The sequence below is a fragment of the Lepisma saccharinum genome, chromosome 2 (assembly GCF_977018435.1).
Source record: "Lepisma saccharinum chromosome 2, izLepSacc3.1, whole genome shotgun sequence".
Classification (NCBI taxonomy): domain Eukaryota; kingdom Metazoa; phylum Arthropoda; class Insecta; order Zygentoma; family Lepismatidae; genus Lepisma; species Lepisma saccharinum.
In genome coordinates, this window is record NC_139230.1 from 92,309,368 (window position 1) to 92,326,303 (window position 16,936).

At 35.7% G+C, this 16,936-nt stretch overlaps 1 protein-coding gene across 1 annotated transcript in view; it reads right to left on the minus strand.

Moving 5' to 3' along the window:
- LOC145984093 (ras and EF-hand domain-containing protein-like) overlaps nt 1-16,936 on the minus strand; it is a 154,988-nt gene that overhangs the window by 74,413 nt on the left and 63,639 nt on the right. Inside the window, exons 3-4 of the mRNA XM_083117500.1 lie at nt 2,378-2,564; nt 979-1,199 (exon numbers count right to left, since the gene is read on the minus strand). Of these exons, the coding sequence (XP_082973626.1) occupies nt 979-1,199; nt 2,378-2,564 (408 nt within the window). The remainder of the gene's footprint in view (nt 1-978; nt 1,200-2,377; nt 2,565-16,936) is intronic.

A 16,936-nucleotide genomic window follows, 5' to 3' on the forward strand; every position in this document is an offset into this window, starting at 1 on the left:
TTGATAAAGACAAGCTAACATTGCACAGGGACATGTTTCTAGATGTGTGCAGAACGAACAAAGAAAAAGTGGCCAACTTGAAATGCTCACAGAATTTGTGAAGTTTGTACAGGTGATTTTAACTATACCTGTTACTTCTTGTACCTCTGAGCGGTCATTTTCAGCACTTAGACAATTGAAAACGTTTTTACGGTCAACAATGACCCAAAAAAGATTGAATGATTTGGCAATTTTGCATGTTCATAAAGAAATGACTAAAAATATTGACATCACCAAAATTGCAAACAAATTCATAAGTGCAAATGACGTAAGAAGGAATGTGTTTTATATTGAAAGTTAACATGTCATGATTATTATTATTATTATTTGGTACATAAAGTTAGTCATTTTGTAGTTTCTGTTCACAACAAAATCCTTGCATATTTCTTTCTGCAATACAATTAAAATTATTTGCATTTATGAAGATTTTTTCATTTTAATTTGTATGAATGTGGTATTTTCTTTTAGTAACGTGTTGATAATATCATTGCCTCTTGCAATCATTGTGCATGTAAGTTGTTTAAAGTATACAATACTTGATAATTACAGATCTAATCGCCATTGATATGCACCCACAGAAATTTTGGAAAATCAGCGTCCTTGGTGTGCAGGCCATGACTGGGTAATGACTTTTATTTGCAGACCTCAAGTGACCAAGCACTTTCATTCTTACCACTGAAGTTCTTAGGTTTGAATCCTGGTGAGGTATGGTTGTTCTTTGTGAGTGTCCCTTTGTCAATTTCATTTAATTATCACTCATCGTCATCATAGCAATCAGCCAAAAGTTGCATAAAAGCAATGTAAAATAACAAAAATACAAACATAAATTCAAGCAAGAAAACCAGAGGATTATGTCATTTTTGAAATGACACATAATATTCTGTATTTTGTATATACTCAATGCTGATGTTTTCAAGCATGTGCTTGTAAGATTCTCACCTGTGAAGTTGACGACATTTGCCCTCATACTCTGCTCGAAGCTGAGCCATTTCTGACCGAAGTAGAGCAAGATTGGTGCGTGTGTCTGCCAAAGAATGTCTGAGCTCTCGATTCTCAACTGTTGTTTCATCCAACTTCTTTTTAGCCTCGCCTCTCCTTTCATCATTATTTCCTCCTTCAGCATTGCTTCCATTTCTCCCTTTAGTCAGGAACATATTCACCTGTTGTAAAAGAGACAAATGAAACACATGAAAGTGCAACATTTTGAACTTTGTAGAACATTCACATTCACATCTTGATGAATTAACAATTTTTATCCAAAAACCATCAGTTTATTGAATTTGATTACATGGAAACTCACATTCGGCTTAACCCCTAAACATTGACATTATTGATACATTTTACAAATCGTTAAACTTAAAGCATTTTTTTTCTTGTGTAGGTGGCTGCTAGCAGGGGAGGGGATATGGTGCTTGCCAACAGTTTGCTGAGGGAGTTTGCAGCCGTAGAATTTCGCGAAATCGAGTGTGATGGAAAGTAAATAAGGCATTAACATTAAGTGCATTAAAACATATTTTAATAGTGAAAGCTACTGCTTTCTTTGTCTTTGTTCTAAGCTCAGCTGTATTGTTCTGCCACACTTCTAAGCAATATAATATTATAAAGCTAATGTCAGTTGCTTGGTTGGGTGACAGTTATCTACAACACACATAAATGCATAATTACTGAAGAAGTGCCATGTTCACATGGTGACTTTCATGTTCACTTTCATCACTTTCCACACTTCTGTGCCCTTGTCTTCTTCATTAACCCACCTCCATACAACATACAAATCTGCTCTGCGTTCTGTGTTTCAATTGTTTAACATTTTTCTTGTTTCGTATTTAGGTATGAGGTATATTACTGTCACCCAAGTATGCAACTGTCATGAACTTCATAATATTTTGTCACTTAGAAGTGCAGTAGAACTACTATATGTATATACATATACATATGTTATATATAATAAAGTCTAGGGAAATACCAATATCAAAATTAATACCAATAATGATAAAATACTGATATAAAATTTATGTAGAAATAACAGAGAGTGCAGTTGCCGATAATAGGAATTTTGTTCAAAGTGCAAATAATATATCTACTTCCTTAATGTGTAAATGTACATAATTAGATAATTACGATGATTTCAACTTCTATAAAAGATAAAACCACATATTTATTAATGCATTTAAAAATAAAAATAAAGAGGTTGTAACTAATTTTTCTCTTATGTCCAGCAAATATCGCTTGCCCCTTTTATCACTTAAAATTTTCGAAGCATCTTCCATGCATCAAATAACTACTTTTGACTCAAACCATGTGTTTGAAATGATATTTTGAAAATATTACAGGAACCAACCTTTTGAAAGAGTTTGAGATGTGCTTGAAGTTCAGCCATTTCTGAGCTCATCTTCTGCTGCAAAACTTTCTTCTCAGCTTCAAATTTACTGCGAGCCTCTTCCCTTGCCTGTGCCTCCACTCGAGCAACTTGAGCATCTAATTCTTCCTCAAGATTTCGCAGGTGAGCCAAGTGTGATTCCTTTTCTCTGGAAAAAAAAATACCAAATGTAAATTAATGTATTTGTAATTAAGAACAAATCACGTGCATTTCAGTTGTCAATTTTCTCTTCTGTAATGGACAATTTGTTTCATTTAACCATTTCATTGTCATAAGTGGTATCTTTATGTGGGCCTTACTTTGAAATTTTGTGATCCAGTATCGCTCCATGCATTCTATCTTTTCTATCATAATATTTCTGTATCTACAGATTTGGCTTGGAAACATCTTCAAAATTGAAATTAATTCCAATTCATGGTTGCATTTCCCAAACGGAACTTGTCCCATGGGTTGAGTTTTTGTAATAAGTTCAAGACCTCATATTTAGGAGGTAGCAGATTCAACTATATTGGCCAACTACAAAACAGTTCTTTAAATAATAATAATAATAATAATAATGATAATTAGATGTGAAATCACTGATTGTATTTGAACAAAATCCATGAACTCTTAAACAATGTACATGTAAATGATTTCCTTCCTTTTCCTCCCATTTTCTACACAATGCTTAAACAATCAGCATAAAAAAGCAATGTTGAATACATCATCAATAATTCCTGAAGTAAAACAGGAAGTTACTCCAGTTTTTCCCTTTCCCTACAATAAGGAACAAGTTCCACTTCCATTTCAAACAAAGGAACCTGACTTCTTGTGAACATCTGGTTTCAATATGCTCATCCAATTCTACACTAATAAGAACTTAAAAATAGACCATGACATTTTCCTTAGAGCCTCATTAACATATCACCATGAGTGAAAGTCTGCAATATGGTAGAAAAAGTGATATAATTGACTATATGTTTACAATTTCAAAGTTATCACATGATGAAAAGGAAGTTTTGCCATTTTAAAATTACACACTGCTCTCTCTCTCTCTCTCTCACACACACAAGGTACATACATACATCATGTGCCTAATGATGACATTGGAAACACTGAGCCCATTTATTCCCCCTGGTCTCCTCTGAAAAAGTAAAATAAACACTCTGCATTGTCATCATTTCCTCCATATTCTGAGTCACTACTGCACAAAATTCACAAACCTGCCAGCCCTGACAGACCCATTGTGTCCAGCTACAACTTCCCCACCAAAAAAATTTCAGAGTTCATCAACTTCCACCTCCAGCCTCTTGTGAAAACTCTACCCTTCTACCTTTGTGACACCAACCACTTCCTACAGAAAATCAACATCCTACCACAATTGCCCCCAAACACCATACTCGCCACCATTTTTGTCTCTTCCCTTTACACCTCACTCCCATAGCCTCCATTCCATGGAATTTTCCCTCAACAGCAGACCAAAATCCCTCAACCCTAGCTCCAATTTCCTGACTCACCTATCTCACATGGCCCAGCCGCCCCCTCAAAAATTTCCAGCTGTTATTTGATATCCAAACTTTTGCCCACAGACTAAGATGGATGTATTTTTTGGCAAGGAATCCCCCCTCCAATACCAATTCCCCTGGCATACATCCCAGTCTTCTCCAGTTCTGCCCCTTCTCCTCACTACCCCCTCTCTTCCCAACAACCACCCCCTCGAAAGCTGCATCACCACCATCATCACCAATATTTCCGCCAGTTCATACGTCCAAAACACCTCTTCCCATCACAACCTGACCCAGCCCATCACCAAGCCCTTCGATCCCTCCTTTACAAACCAGACATCAAAATCCTCCATGACGACAAAAGGGTTCTCAACAGTAGTCATGAGTTCCTCTGACTATGTGGTGGAAGTCTCCTGCCAGCTCTCTGATCCATCCACCTACAAGCCCACCACCGTTGACTTGGGACAGCCAAGGGCATCAAAATGGCCCTCTAATACGCTAACCTGTTCATGGGTGATTGAAGTTGAGAAAAAGATAAAGAATTTAAGAAGATATACTGTGAACAAGGCTAGTGGGAGATAGATTGCATTTTGTCTTTGTTGAATGTCTTTCATGTAGTTTTTATAACATGAAGTTATAAGTTAAAGAAATGTTGTTATTTGGTTAACATTTTGCCTAATTGAAGATTATTACAATTGGTGACGAGGATAAAAATGGAGAGACAGTAACAAGAATAATATGTATAAGAAGATTAGTCTTATTAAGAATAAGAAGCTATGAATAATGGATTAATCATGTACAGTTTTTTGAACAGTTCGATGTGGAATGTGGCAATATTCAAACATACATTGAAAGGTTTGACCAATTCTGTTTGGCAAGTAATATTGCAGTAGATAAAAGAGTTTGTACATTAATTTCCGTAGCTGGCAGAAGAGTGTATGATATACTAAGCGATTTAGTTGCACCCAGCAAAAGTTTCACAAAAGACATATGAAGATTTATGTGCTTTATTGCTAACTCATTTCAGACCTAAAAGAAATGTCATAGCTGAAAGGTATAAGTTTCATTTGTTGAGACAACAGGAAGGGCAAACGTTATCTGAATTTGTAATAAGTTTGAAGCAAAAAGCAGCTAATTGTTCATTTGGTACGTTTCTTAATGAAATGATGAGAGACCAATTAGTTTTTGGCATATGTAGTGAAGTAACAAGAAAGAAATTATTAGCTGAACCAGAACTTGATTTTGTGAAAGCAGTATCCTTATCATCAACCATGGAAATGGTAGAGCAAGATGTGAGGTTGTTTTATCAAAAAGATAAGATGGTATTTAGTAATGCATATCGAAAAAATTCAAAGTCCTGAATTCGTAAATTTGGCAACATAGCACCTCAGAGCCAAAATATAGTAGCCAACTTTGCAACAATTCTTCTTTCTAAAAAAAAAAATCTTGTGATTTTTTAAAACTCTTTCACATTCCATGAAGTTTGAAACCCTAATCCAGTAATACAATATATAATTAAACAAAAATCACAAATAGAAATACGAATGCAGAAAAAAATAAATTAGGATTCTTCGTTCTGAAACCGAAAATAGAAAAATGTATGTGCAGTTTGATACACTGAACAGGTTCTCCTCCACCTGGAGAGAATTGTCGTCAGATTTGAATGCAAAGAAGCAAATTTCTCACAATTTTAGGTGCAATTTCAGTAAAGATACCTTGCACAATACCGGATGATTCAGCAAAGTGCATCTTTTCCTTGATCTGTGGCGGAAAATGGTTCGGAATGTTGGCACATGTTTGTTTTCACTGAGATCAGCATGTTTTAAAAAATTCACGTTAGTAATCTCATGGAGCAGTTAGTTACGCAGTCACCCTGTTATACTTTTTCGTGAAGAACGAAACATCGTAGGTTCAAATCCCACCCCCATGTGCTGTTTCTCTTTTTTTCTTGTTATTTACTGAGTACGAAGTGTTGTAATAACGTAATATAAGATTATATAAAATAACTTTAAGTATTTATGCATTCCTCGAAGAATGCTTCTCCTCAACTTGCTTGATTTTCAACAAACAAGAAAATACTTTGTAACTAAACGATTGTTTGTTCAAATACATCATTTACACACCATTTAAAAAAATATGACAAGACACCAATAGAAAAGTTCACCATTCTTCCTTTTCAGCATCTATCAATTTTGGCTGAATACCTTTAGACTTAAAAATTGTAATAACATCATGTCTGCATTGGTTTCTTCAAACTGGCAACTAATGTGAGCTACTTGGAGAAGAGGTAGCGTGCTTGATTCTGACGAGGGTGGTCATGGGTTCAATTCTCCATTGAGGAAGGGTTTGTTTTAGTAAAGTTTATCCACCTTGCTGGTAATTTAACCTTGGTCTCTGTATTTCACGAGGTGAAAGGAAAGAGTAAGAAAGAGGTTCAGCATTTCCGAAATGGAAGCTATGCGTATTTCAAGGGTAGGAAGAAATCATGTGTCACATGGAATGCGCAGAATCAAGTTACATAGAGCTAATATGGTGGTTGTTTGCATTGCGAATTTAGTAGAAAGTTTGTTAAATATAATACTTTCTGTTGAAATGAGACCAGTATTTTGGATACAAAGAAGTAGCGAATTAACAATCATTCTCAGTTTTTCATATTGTTTGCTACTCACCATATAAATAGTTGTTAGTAGCTTTTTATCACATCGACTCTGTCGCAATAGCCATTTACTTACGTTAACACATTGACTGCCGTGTGTATGATATGTCATACACATGGCTTCTTGCTTCTGGGCCACGTGTATGCTACTCCATACACAAACAAGAACCTGATTCTTGGCCACGTGTATGGAAACGCATACACAGTTCAAGCAAAACTATATGACTGTTAAATAGCCGTGGCGTACATCTAAGATGGGGCAGTAATAATTTTAATTTCTGTAATGTCTTACAAGAGTAAAAAAATCTTCAAAACTTTATTTACGATTACGTATTCTTTTCACTAGTACAAATGTATTGACAACTAAAAAAGAAGGGTAAATGTGTAAATACATTTTTTCTGGTTGGAATTCACAGCAAACGATTATACATTATGGAATACATTGCTAGTACATCATAATTCTTACAAAACGATTCGTTATATAATATTTTTTTGTAAACTTATGTTCCTTGTAGATATATAGATAGATATAAGGATAACATATTTTATACCGAACACTTTGGAAGTTCAATGATTTTTTGTTGAAACACTCCCGGCACATAAAATGATTTTTGGGACATTTGTCAAATACTGTCTTCACCACCTGGCAAACTTCCTCCCTGTCGAGTCAGAATTTCCACTTCTGCCATAGATTTTGTAGCAATGTTCACAGCGTCCTTGCATCTTTCTTCCATTATCCCCTACTTTGTTTATCAAGTGATGAGTTTGAGTTTTTCTGCCTTGTTGCCCAGGTAAAGTGAGTTTGCTGTCCAGGAGTTAATTGTTCAGAAATAATATTTAGGATTACAAGTTTCCTGAATTCATTTATGTGTATGTTACTGGACTGGATGCAGTCACTGTAGAGAATGTAGGCATTCACGAGAGCCGTTGTCCATATAAATTCAATAATTACTTTCTTGTACCATTTTGTAGTCTTTCGCAGAGCATTCCCATATGAAGCGAATTGATCACTTACGTCAATGACGGACTTGCTAGTAGTGTAATCAATAATTGCGGTAGGCTTTCTAATTTCTGAACCACGTCTTTCTGTTACAGTTACCTCTTCAGCAGAGTGAGCTGTAGATAGGACTAACACATCTCTCTTATCTTTCCACTTCAGAATAGTTACACCTTCCTGAGTTTCCATTCCTACAATATCACCTTTCCTCAATTTATCTTGAACAACATTTGCTGGCAAATATTTACGGTTAGTTAGACCTAATTGTACCAATCAGATGGGTATTATTGTCAATGGCAAGGTAAGCAAGAGGAACGCTGGTGTGATAATTATATCTGCGTAAAGACGCCGGCCTTCACCGAGAAGATCTCTTACAAGCTGTAACACAACAGTTTCAGGAACTGACATGTTACCGGCCGTTTATATTTCCAACATAAAGAATAATGTTCCATGTATAGCCCCTGCTGGCACACAACTTGAAAACTTTCACTCCGTATTTATTCTTTTTGGAAGGGATGTATTGCCGAAATGAAAGTCTTCCCCGTCATGGTATCATACTTTCGTCGACACAATTTTTGGTGAAATGGGTTTTTTGGTGATGTTAGTAATTTTTTGTAATTTATCATTAGGGACAGCACGTGAATTGTCTGCAAAATGCCACATTCGTAGAAGCAGTTCAAATCTGTTTCTAATCATCATACTTCGGGGAAGAGGAAAATCAAACAAAGCACTAGTGCTCCAGTAGTCTGATAATTTTGGTACTTTGATCACCACAAAATTTTAAAACAGCGTGATATTAAAAAAGAACAAGACAAAATGTGGTAACACAAAGCGAATAATTACGTGTATGAAATCATATACACGTGGCATACAACCTCAAATTTAAAACCTACGCCGCGTGTATAGAAATGCATACACACCACAAAAACCTCAACAATGGGCTTAATTTCAATTGTATTGAGATATTATGCATACGCATTTTATTCACAGTCGGTCAGTAACAAGAAAATCGGATTGGCCCAGAAGAGATATATTTTCAGTTACACGGTGGCAGTCAATGTGTTAATTGCCGATTTAGTATTACTTTTAGATGCATCAGAATGTGGAGGTGAGGGTATTAACAACAGTCATTACGAAGGAATGGAAATAACATAACCAATCTTACCAATATGAACTCAATAAACTCTCCCCTTTGTTACAGTAATGCACTACATCCCTGCTTGATATAATTGTATGTGTGTGTGTGTGTGTTAGTATATAGAAATAATAAATACACAGTGCGGCAATTTGACTGGTGCTGTAAAAAAATAAACAAGTCTTCATAGAAAGTTACTTACCAGGGATCATTCAAAGTAGGACCCTCCTGCATCCACACATCGTAGCGCAATGCCTACCAGTGCATGGAAGGATTGCTGGAATTCGTTTTGTGTAACGCTGTTTAAAATCCATGTCGTAGCCTTCTTCATTGTTGGTACATCATAAAAGTAGGAACCTTTCAGTGCAGATTTTGGTTTAGGAAATAAAAAATAACCACACGGAGCCAGATCTGGTGAGTAGGCAGGGTGTGACAACACACAGAGTCGATTTAGGGCCAAAAAGTTATTTGCAATCACAGTCTTGTGACTTGGGGCACTGTCATAAAGCAGACGCTGCCATCAACCTGATACTCGGGCCTCACACAGTGTTATTCCTTGCATCAAACGTTTCAGTACCTCAAGATAAAATGCAGCAGTAACAGTCTGTCTGAAATTTCAGTCTTCAGTAATGATTATTCTCACTTTCTCAACCAATTTTGGTGTCTCACTGTCCCTGCTGCACCTGGATGCTCGTCGTGTTCGATTGGCTCCCGTCCTTCACTGAAACGCCTGAGCCATTCAAACACACACGTACAGGATAAACAATTGTCCCTATAGACTTGCTACAACATGTGAAACATTTCTGCAGCAGTTTTACCCAAGAGTGCACAAAACTTGATGTTTGCTCTTTGTTCCATGTTGACCAGTTACTTGTTAGCACCACAGTGGCACCACCTACCGAGCAAAAAAATCAGTCTCGATTTCAAATTGCTACACTGTGTATTTTAGGTGTAAAGAAGGTCATAAACAATACATATTTTAAATAACATTACATACAGCATCCTGAATACATGTATGTGATATGCGAATTAGTCATAATGTGTGTGTTTACACAACTTATAAAGAATGGCTAAAAGAAAAAGTTTAAATCTTAAATCATGGCAATCAACAGCTTCTAAGGGCACAAAACTGCAGAAGGGACGTCCCTCAAAGTGTGCATCAGATAATTGTTTTTAATGTTCTAATATCAAGGGTATCTGTTTATCTAAAAAAATAAAAAAGAGAGAGAGAGGAGAGGGTGGGATTTGAACCCACGACCTTTCATGATTCACGAAAAATCAGGATAGCAGCATCTAATCAACTGTTATATTTCAACTTACTGACAATATATCCTTAAAAACACTTTGACGTTTGTGGAAACATCCATCTTCCTGCGTTCCAAGCATATTTTCTCGACAAGTAGTGAAATATCATTTTTTGAGAAGTGTTCGATATTATGCAGGGCATTGTAAGTAAAATGTCGCATAAACTCCTCATAAATTTGCTTCTTTCTGTTCAAACTTGATGGCGGTTTCCTATTTCCTATTTCTGTTTTATTGTGTATTATAATAGTGGGTTATAGTTTCTATACGTTTCTAGACGTTTTTCGTCTAGTGGAGGGACCAACTCGAAGTTGGCTACTCTCAGCTGGCGCCGAAGTGCAATGTTTCTAAGTTTACAAATTCAGGACTTAGAATTATTTTGGGGCAGTCAAATAAGATGTTGCGAAGAGTACATAAAGATAGCACAGTTAGTCAGCAAAGTAAGAAAGCGTCTTTTAAATGTACAAGGTGTTCATGATAAATACAAATGTCCAACTTGAAATGTACATTGTTTTAAATGTGGATTAAAAGGTCATTTTCAGCAGTGCTGTAAGAATAAAAATAGCAACGTTATTAGAAATGAATCTGCAACTAGGGTTAAATCAGATGTTGATACATCTATGACAAGTTTATTATTAAACATTGCAAATGTGGAAGCTGATCAACCAGAGTACGTTAATAAGAAAAGTAGGTTAGGCATAGTGAAGCTTAATAATAATTCAAGTGATCCTTCGCATGAGAATAGTATACATAAAAATCAATTATTTGTACAGAAATCGGAGGTTGAAGTGAATAGCTCTAAAAGTGAAGCTGATAATTGTTTGGTTAGGTTGATGTGCAATGAAAAAGAGGTCCAATTCGAAGTAGATACTGGGGCAGCAGTATCTCTTTGGGATGAGGAATTCCATAAACGAATTTTAGGAACATTCAGTTATAAAGAGTGTTCTCACTTTACGGAATGCAGATGGAAGACCATTACCAATAGTAGGGAGAGTTATGCTGGATGTGCAATTAGAAAATGGAGGATTAAAAATGCCCTTGTACATTTCCCGAAATAAATTGAAAACACTATTTTAGGAAGGTTGGATGAATTATGGCCAGATTGGAAATCTTGGTTTCAGTTAAGGATTTCTAGGGACAGTTGTTTGTTTACAGTATCTAAACAACTAACTTTTAATAGTCAGAAAGTACAAAGAAGTTTTCTCTGGTAATATTTGTGAGCCTATTAAGCAATTTAAAGCTACAATACCAATCAAGGAGGGAGCAGTTCCAATATTCAAAAAAAGCATACGAGGTTCCATACAGTTTACAACCGAAAGTTGTAATTGAAAGCTGAATTGGATAATTTAGTTCAATTGGGAGTTTTGTCCTCTATTCAGTATTCTGATTGGGGTACACCTTTAGTGGTGGTAAAGAAAAATAATGGTGATCTACGGCTGTGTTCTGATTTTAAGGTAACTGTCAATAAAGTGGTAGAAAAAGTAACTCATCCTTTGCCAAGAGAGGATGATTTACTTAATTCTTTAGTGAATGCAGACATGTATGTAGTGTCGGACCTTGATTAAAGCATATCTTCAACTATTACTATACGAGAGTGCTAAAGAGTTGTTGGCTCTAAATACTAAATGGGGATTGTTTACTTATAACAGGTTACCAATGGGTTTAAGCAGCAGTGCACAGATTTTTCAAAGAACAATGGATCAAGTACTGTTAGATTATAAATTTGCAAAGTGCTACCTAGATGATTTGATTATAACAGGCCATGGAGAAGAAGAATGTTTCAATAACACAAAACTAGTTTTCGATAAGCTGACATATTACAATATAAAAGTTAATCTCGATAAATGTCAGTTCTTCAAAAAAGAGGTAGACTATTTAGGGTACAGGATATCTCGTAATGGTTTTCAACCTTTAATCAAGAATAAGACAGCAATATTGAATTGTCCAGAGCCAACAAACGTTAAAGATTTGAAGTCATATTTAGGAATGATTTCATTTTATCATAGTAGTATGCCAAAGTTTGCTATGAAGATAACACATCTTTATGAATTGCTAAAGAAAGGAGCAGCGTGGTCGTGGACAGATCGACATAAAGCAGAATTTCTTGAATCCAAAGAAGCATTGCGAAAAGCTGAGATATTAACCCTTACATGCATGAATTATTTTTTGTAATTTTTTTCTTGTTTTTAGTCTAATATCTGTTGTTATGTACTAATAAGTGATTTTGAATCATTTTTTTGAAAATTTTCATTCTCCCTTTTTGAATTATGCCCCGTTACCATATGGTAACGCTATGCGTTCACCCCTACAAATTGATTTATTATTGAAAACTTGGAATTTTTTTAATTAACCTTAAAATTACTTTCAAAATTTGATTATTTTTTAAAATAATGCAAATATTATAGATCGATTGTACATTAATCTCACATTTTCTGAGCTAAAGGTGCTCAGGTATCTATTTAGTACATAATGATTACTCTATATTCACATATTGTTTATCATTCTTTAATATTCACTTGTCATAGAAACTTTGTATTGAGTTGAATTGAAGTTTCCAAGTCCACTTTATGCACAGAATAGTTAATCAGGACTGGACCTACAATTTAAAGTTAGATCGACACCAATGTGCCATGTACCTCCACTGTGTATTGAATCCAGAACCACTTGATTACAAGGGATGACGTTATCACTACACCATCAGGGAGGCCCTTGTCATAGAAACATATGAAACATGGAACGTGAAGTCCAACCACATATTTGATATGTCCAATGCGAACACTACTGGTGGACCACCAGCATACCACATATATTTCAAAACCTTCCTTTGTATTGTAATGCCGCCAAGCTCCCTTAGGTGCAACATGAAATGATGTCATATAGTTATGAGTGATATCCATCCAAAGCTGGGAGAATTTTTGTCTCAGGGAAATTCATGTAGCATATAGATGAGAAGAGCTGCAGTCTTTCTAAATTTGTTTTCAATTCACAGTATAAAAAGTATAAAAAACTTACGTGATTGAGTATAATAGTCATAACAATCCTTGCAAACGACGTTTCCTGAAGCTACGCATTGCTTCTTCAGGTTTTCTTATCAGTAAATAAAATACTTCGTCATATATAAATAAATCCAGGATTAGGTAAAAAAGGGTATTGGGATATAGAATGTAAAATTACATGACATTAAAAGTGCCATATATGCTAGGAGATAATTCTAAAAGAACGGTGTACCCATACTACCATACAGAATGAGTGACTACTGTAGCGTACGAGTGCTACATCCCTTCCAATGTGAACTCCACACATTTCGAAGCAGCGTGAGTCACTTCCGGCATGACAAGGAATTTAACAGACTCTTCACTGTTTTTTCCCCATCGTTTAAACATTTTGATCCATGCTTCATCCAAGTTGCCGTCATCCCTATTTAGTTTTTTCCCCCTATCAACACAAATATTTGCAGCCTCGTGAGCGTTCCTATTGGGTTGTTTATGAACTCTTTTTACCACTTCCCTTTTTCTAACCTTATGTTTCAATTCCACAACATGCTCGGAAAGCCCGGTCTTCGGTGATTGTTCCTTTATATCCTTCTCATGCTCGTCCCAGCGAGTTCCCATGCTTCTTCCGGTTTGTCCAATATATATGCTTTACTACAAGAACAAGTTATCCTATACACGCCCTTCTCATGTCTGACTCCTTTTCGCCTCTTTCCATCCTTTTTGTATTCTGTGAAATACTCCTCTATATTTCAGGGTGCTCTCATTCCCCCTTTTAACCTGAAGTATTTTAGAATTTTTTCAAACTTTTCGGACACCCCTTTTACATATGGGATGCCGACGTATTTGTATTCTACTTCCCCTACTTCTTTATTCTTACTTACCTCATTCCTTCCACCTTCCTTATTCAAAACTTTAAGGACCCCCTCTTTATTCTTCTCATTTCCTCTACTTTGTAACCATTTCTTAACCCCACCTTCATTATCCAATTTTCTTCTTTCTCTCTTTCGTCCCTACAGTTACAGAGCCTCCCGGCCCGAATGTAGAAGTTCATGTATAGATTATTCTTAATTCTGTTTGTGTGTTCAGAATCTTGGTGGACATATCTATCCCCTGCCAACTTCTTGTGATAAACCCCTGTTCGAAACCCACCATTAACTTGTTCAATCCTCATGTCCAAATAGTTAATTACTCCTTCGTTTTCTTTCTCACATGTGAATTTTATCCTACCATCTTGTTCTCCCAGGATTTCGAAAATACGATCTAATATTTCTTTTTTCCTGATAACCAAGATGTCATCTACATATCTACAAAAATATTTAATATCATAGTTAACCTCACTCAACGAATCCTTCTCAATGAAATGTAGGAATATGCTGGAAACTATTCCCGACACAGGGTTACCCATAGCCAGTCCTTCATTTTGTCTATATATTTTCCCATTAAACAGAAATAATTATACCCCGATACTAGATGGAACCACCCTACAAACTCCCAGGCCGTAACAACATCAGTTCCCTTATCCATAATCCACCTCTGAAGACAATCCGTGGATTTATCTCGAGGAACGCTAGGATACAAATTAATGACATCAAAACTACAAAATTCATCCTCCTCCTTTATATTTATCCCCTCTAATCCTTTCTTCACTTCCCAAGAGTTCTCAACGCTGTATTCGGTCTTCCCCCAACCTCCCTTAACCTCTTTACTAATGTTTTCACCAGTTTATATCTCGGGTGAGTATACATGGGTATAATTGGTCTCATCGGGATCCCTTCCTTATGAGTTTTCGGAATGCTAAAAGCGATAGGAATTTCACCCCTCTTACAGTCTTCAGTTTCTTCTTTTCCGATCTCAAACTCGTTTCAATCCCCTTTCTAACTTCATTTCTTATTTTACTTATTGGGTTTCGTTCTATTACTTCAAAGTCATCATTGGTGAAACATTTTTCCAGTTTCTCCCTGTATGTATTCTTCTCCATTATTACCAATTTATTTTCCTTATTGGATCTTATAAGGAATAAATCGTTTTTGTCGACCCACACCCTCACTCGTTTAAGTTTTTCTCCTAGGTTTCGGTGTCGTTTCTCCCTATGACTTCCCACCTCCCCCCTACCTCTTTCCTTTCTAAACTCTTTCCTAATCCTTTTCTCAATGAAATTGTGCATTTTATGCCTAAGTTCATTTTTCTCATCCTTATCTGACAAAATGCCTATAGTGCATTCGGTGGAAGGGATGTAGCACTCGTACGCTACAGTAGTCACTCATTCTGTATGGTAGTATGGGTACACCATTCTTTTAGAATTATCTCCTAGCCTATATGGCACTTTTAACATCATGTAATTTTACATTCTATACCCCAATACCCTTTTTTACCTAATCCTGGATTTATTTATATATATGACGAAGTATTTTATTTACTGATAAGAAAACCTGAAGAAGTGAAGCGTAGCTTCACGAAACGTCGTTTGCAAGGATTGTTACGACTATTATACTCACTCACGTAAGTTTTCTTTTTTCTTTATACTTTTATACTGTGAATATATTTAGTGAGTAAACGCACAAATTTCAGAATTGTTTTCAATGTCAGTGGAATCTTCTTATACTCTTGTATTGATAGATATCAAAACGAAAGAGGTATCCTCGGAAGATTTTCAAGCACCAGGCAGGCTTTGTAACCAAATCTTATAGGTTTACCTGTAATAAATAGCTTGCAAGAATGTTTTCCATAATACGGGATCACAGACTCAACAAGGCTGAGCTACTGAACAGGCACAAAATGTTCCATGAAATGGTCATCTATTATTACTATTATTTTATTATATTTATTTTTATTATTTATATTATTATTAAAATAAAATATAAATTATAAGCATAGAAATAAATAAACCATGCAAAAGACGAGAAAAGCTGTTACAACTTAAATTTCTTGCTTTACATGCAATAATAAAAGAATAAATAAAGTAATTGTTGAAAAGGCCTGTAGCTACTGTATCTGCATAGCGTTACCATATGGTAACGCCACCATTATGAGCAAATATCGAGCAAGTGATGCAAATTCTTGAACAGGAAACTTCATAAGTTTTTCATTACATGTGTTTACTAAATGCTGAAAACAATCAGAACTACATAAAGAAAGACAATCCGATAGAAACACTATATCTACTTTCAAGTGTAGGACATATTGAACAAAGAAATCAAAGGTCAAAACAAATACAACCTCTCGCAACAATGCCATTACCTGGACTGAAACAAATGGTATCAAATACAAGATTTATGCTTCCTAGAGCGACTCAATATAGACAAGCCTCTAGCACGAAAGTGTGTGAATGTTGAGCGTTACTGTATGGTAATGCTATGTGTTTAAGGGTTAACTCCATACAATCCAGAGCAAAATATTGTACTAATAGTAGACGGAAGTGGTGTAGGGGTTGGGGCTCAATTGTGTAATAAGATTGAGTGTGAATTGTAAACAATTGCCTGCACTTCGGCGACACTAGTGCCTTCAGAGAGAAATTACAGCCAAATTGAGAGAGAAGCATTAGCTTTAGTGACGGGCATAAAATAATTTCATAAATATCTTTATGGAAAACATTTCATAGTATATAGTGATTCTTTACCTGTAAAATATATTTTTGGTGAGACAGCAGCAATTCCATCTTTAGCATGTTCACGTTTACAGAGAAGGGCTTTGTTATTATCACAATACTCATACACAATTGTTTACACAAAACATGTAGATGTAGCAGATTTTTTTATTGAGAATGCCAATAGAGGAAGACACAGGGGATGCTGAGGAATCTTTAAATTATATTGACACCTTTGAAATGGAACCTTTATTGTTAGATAACATAGTAAAGAAAACCAAGGAAGATGACATTTTACAAAAAGTTGTACAATGGGTTGATGTTGAGTGGCCTAATTCACTTCCAAAAGAGTTTCAAAATACTGTGATTT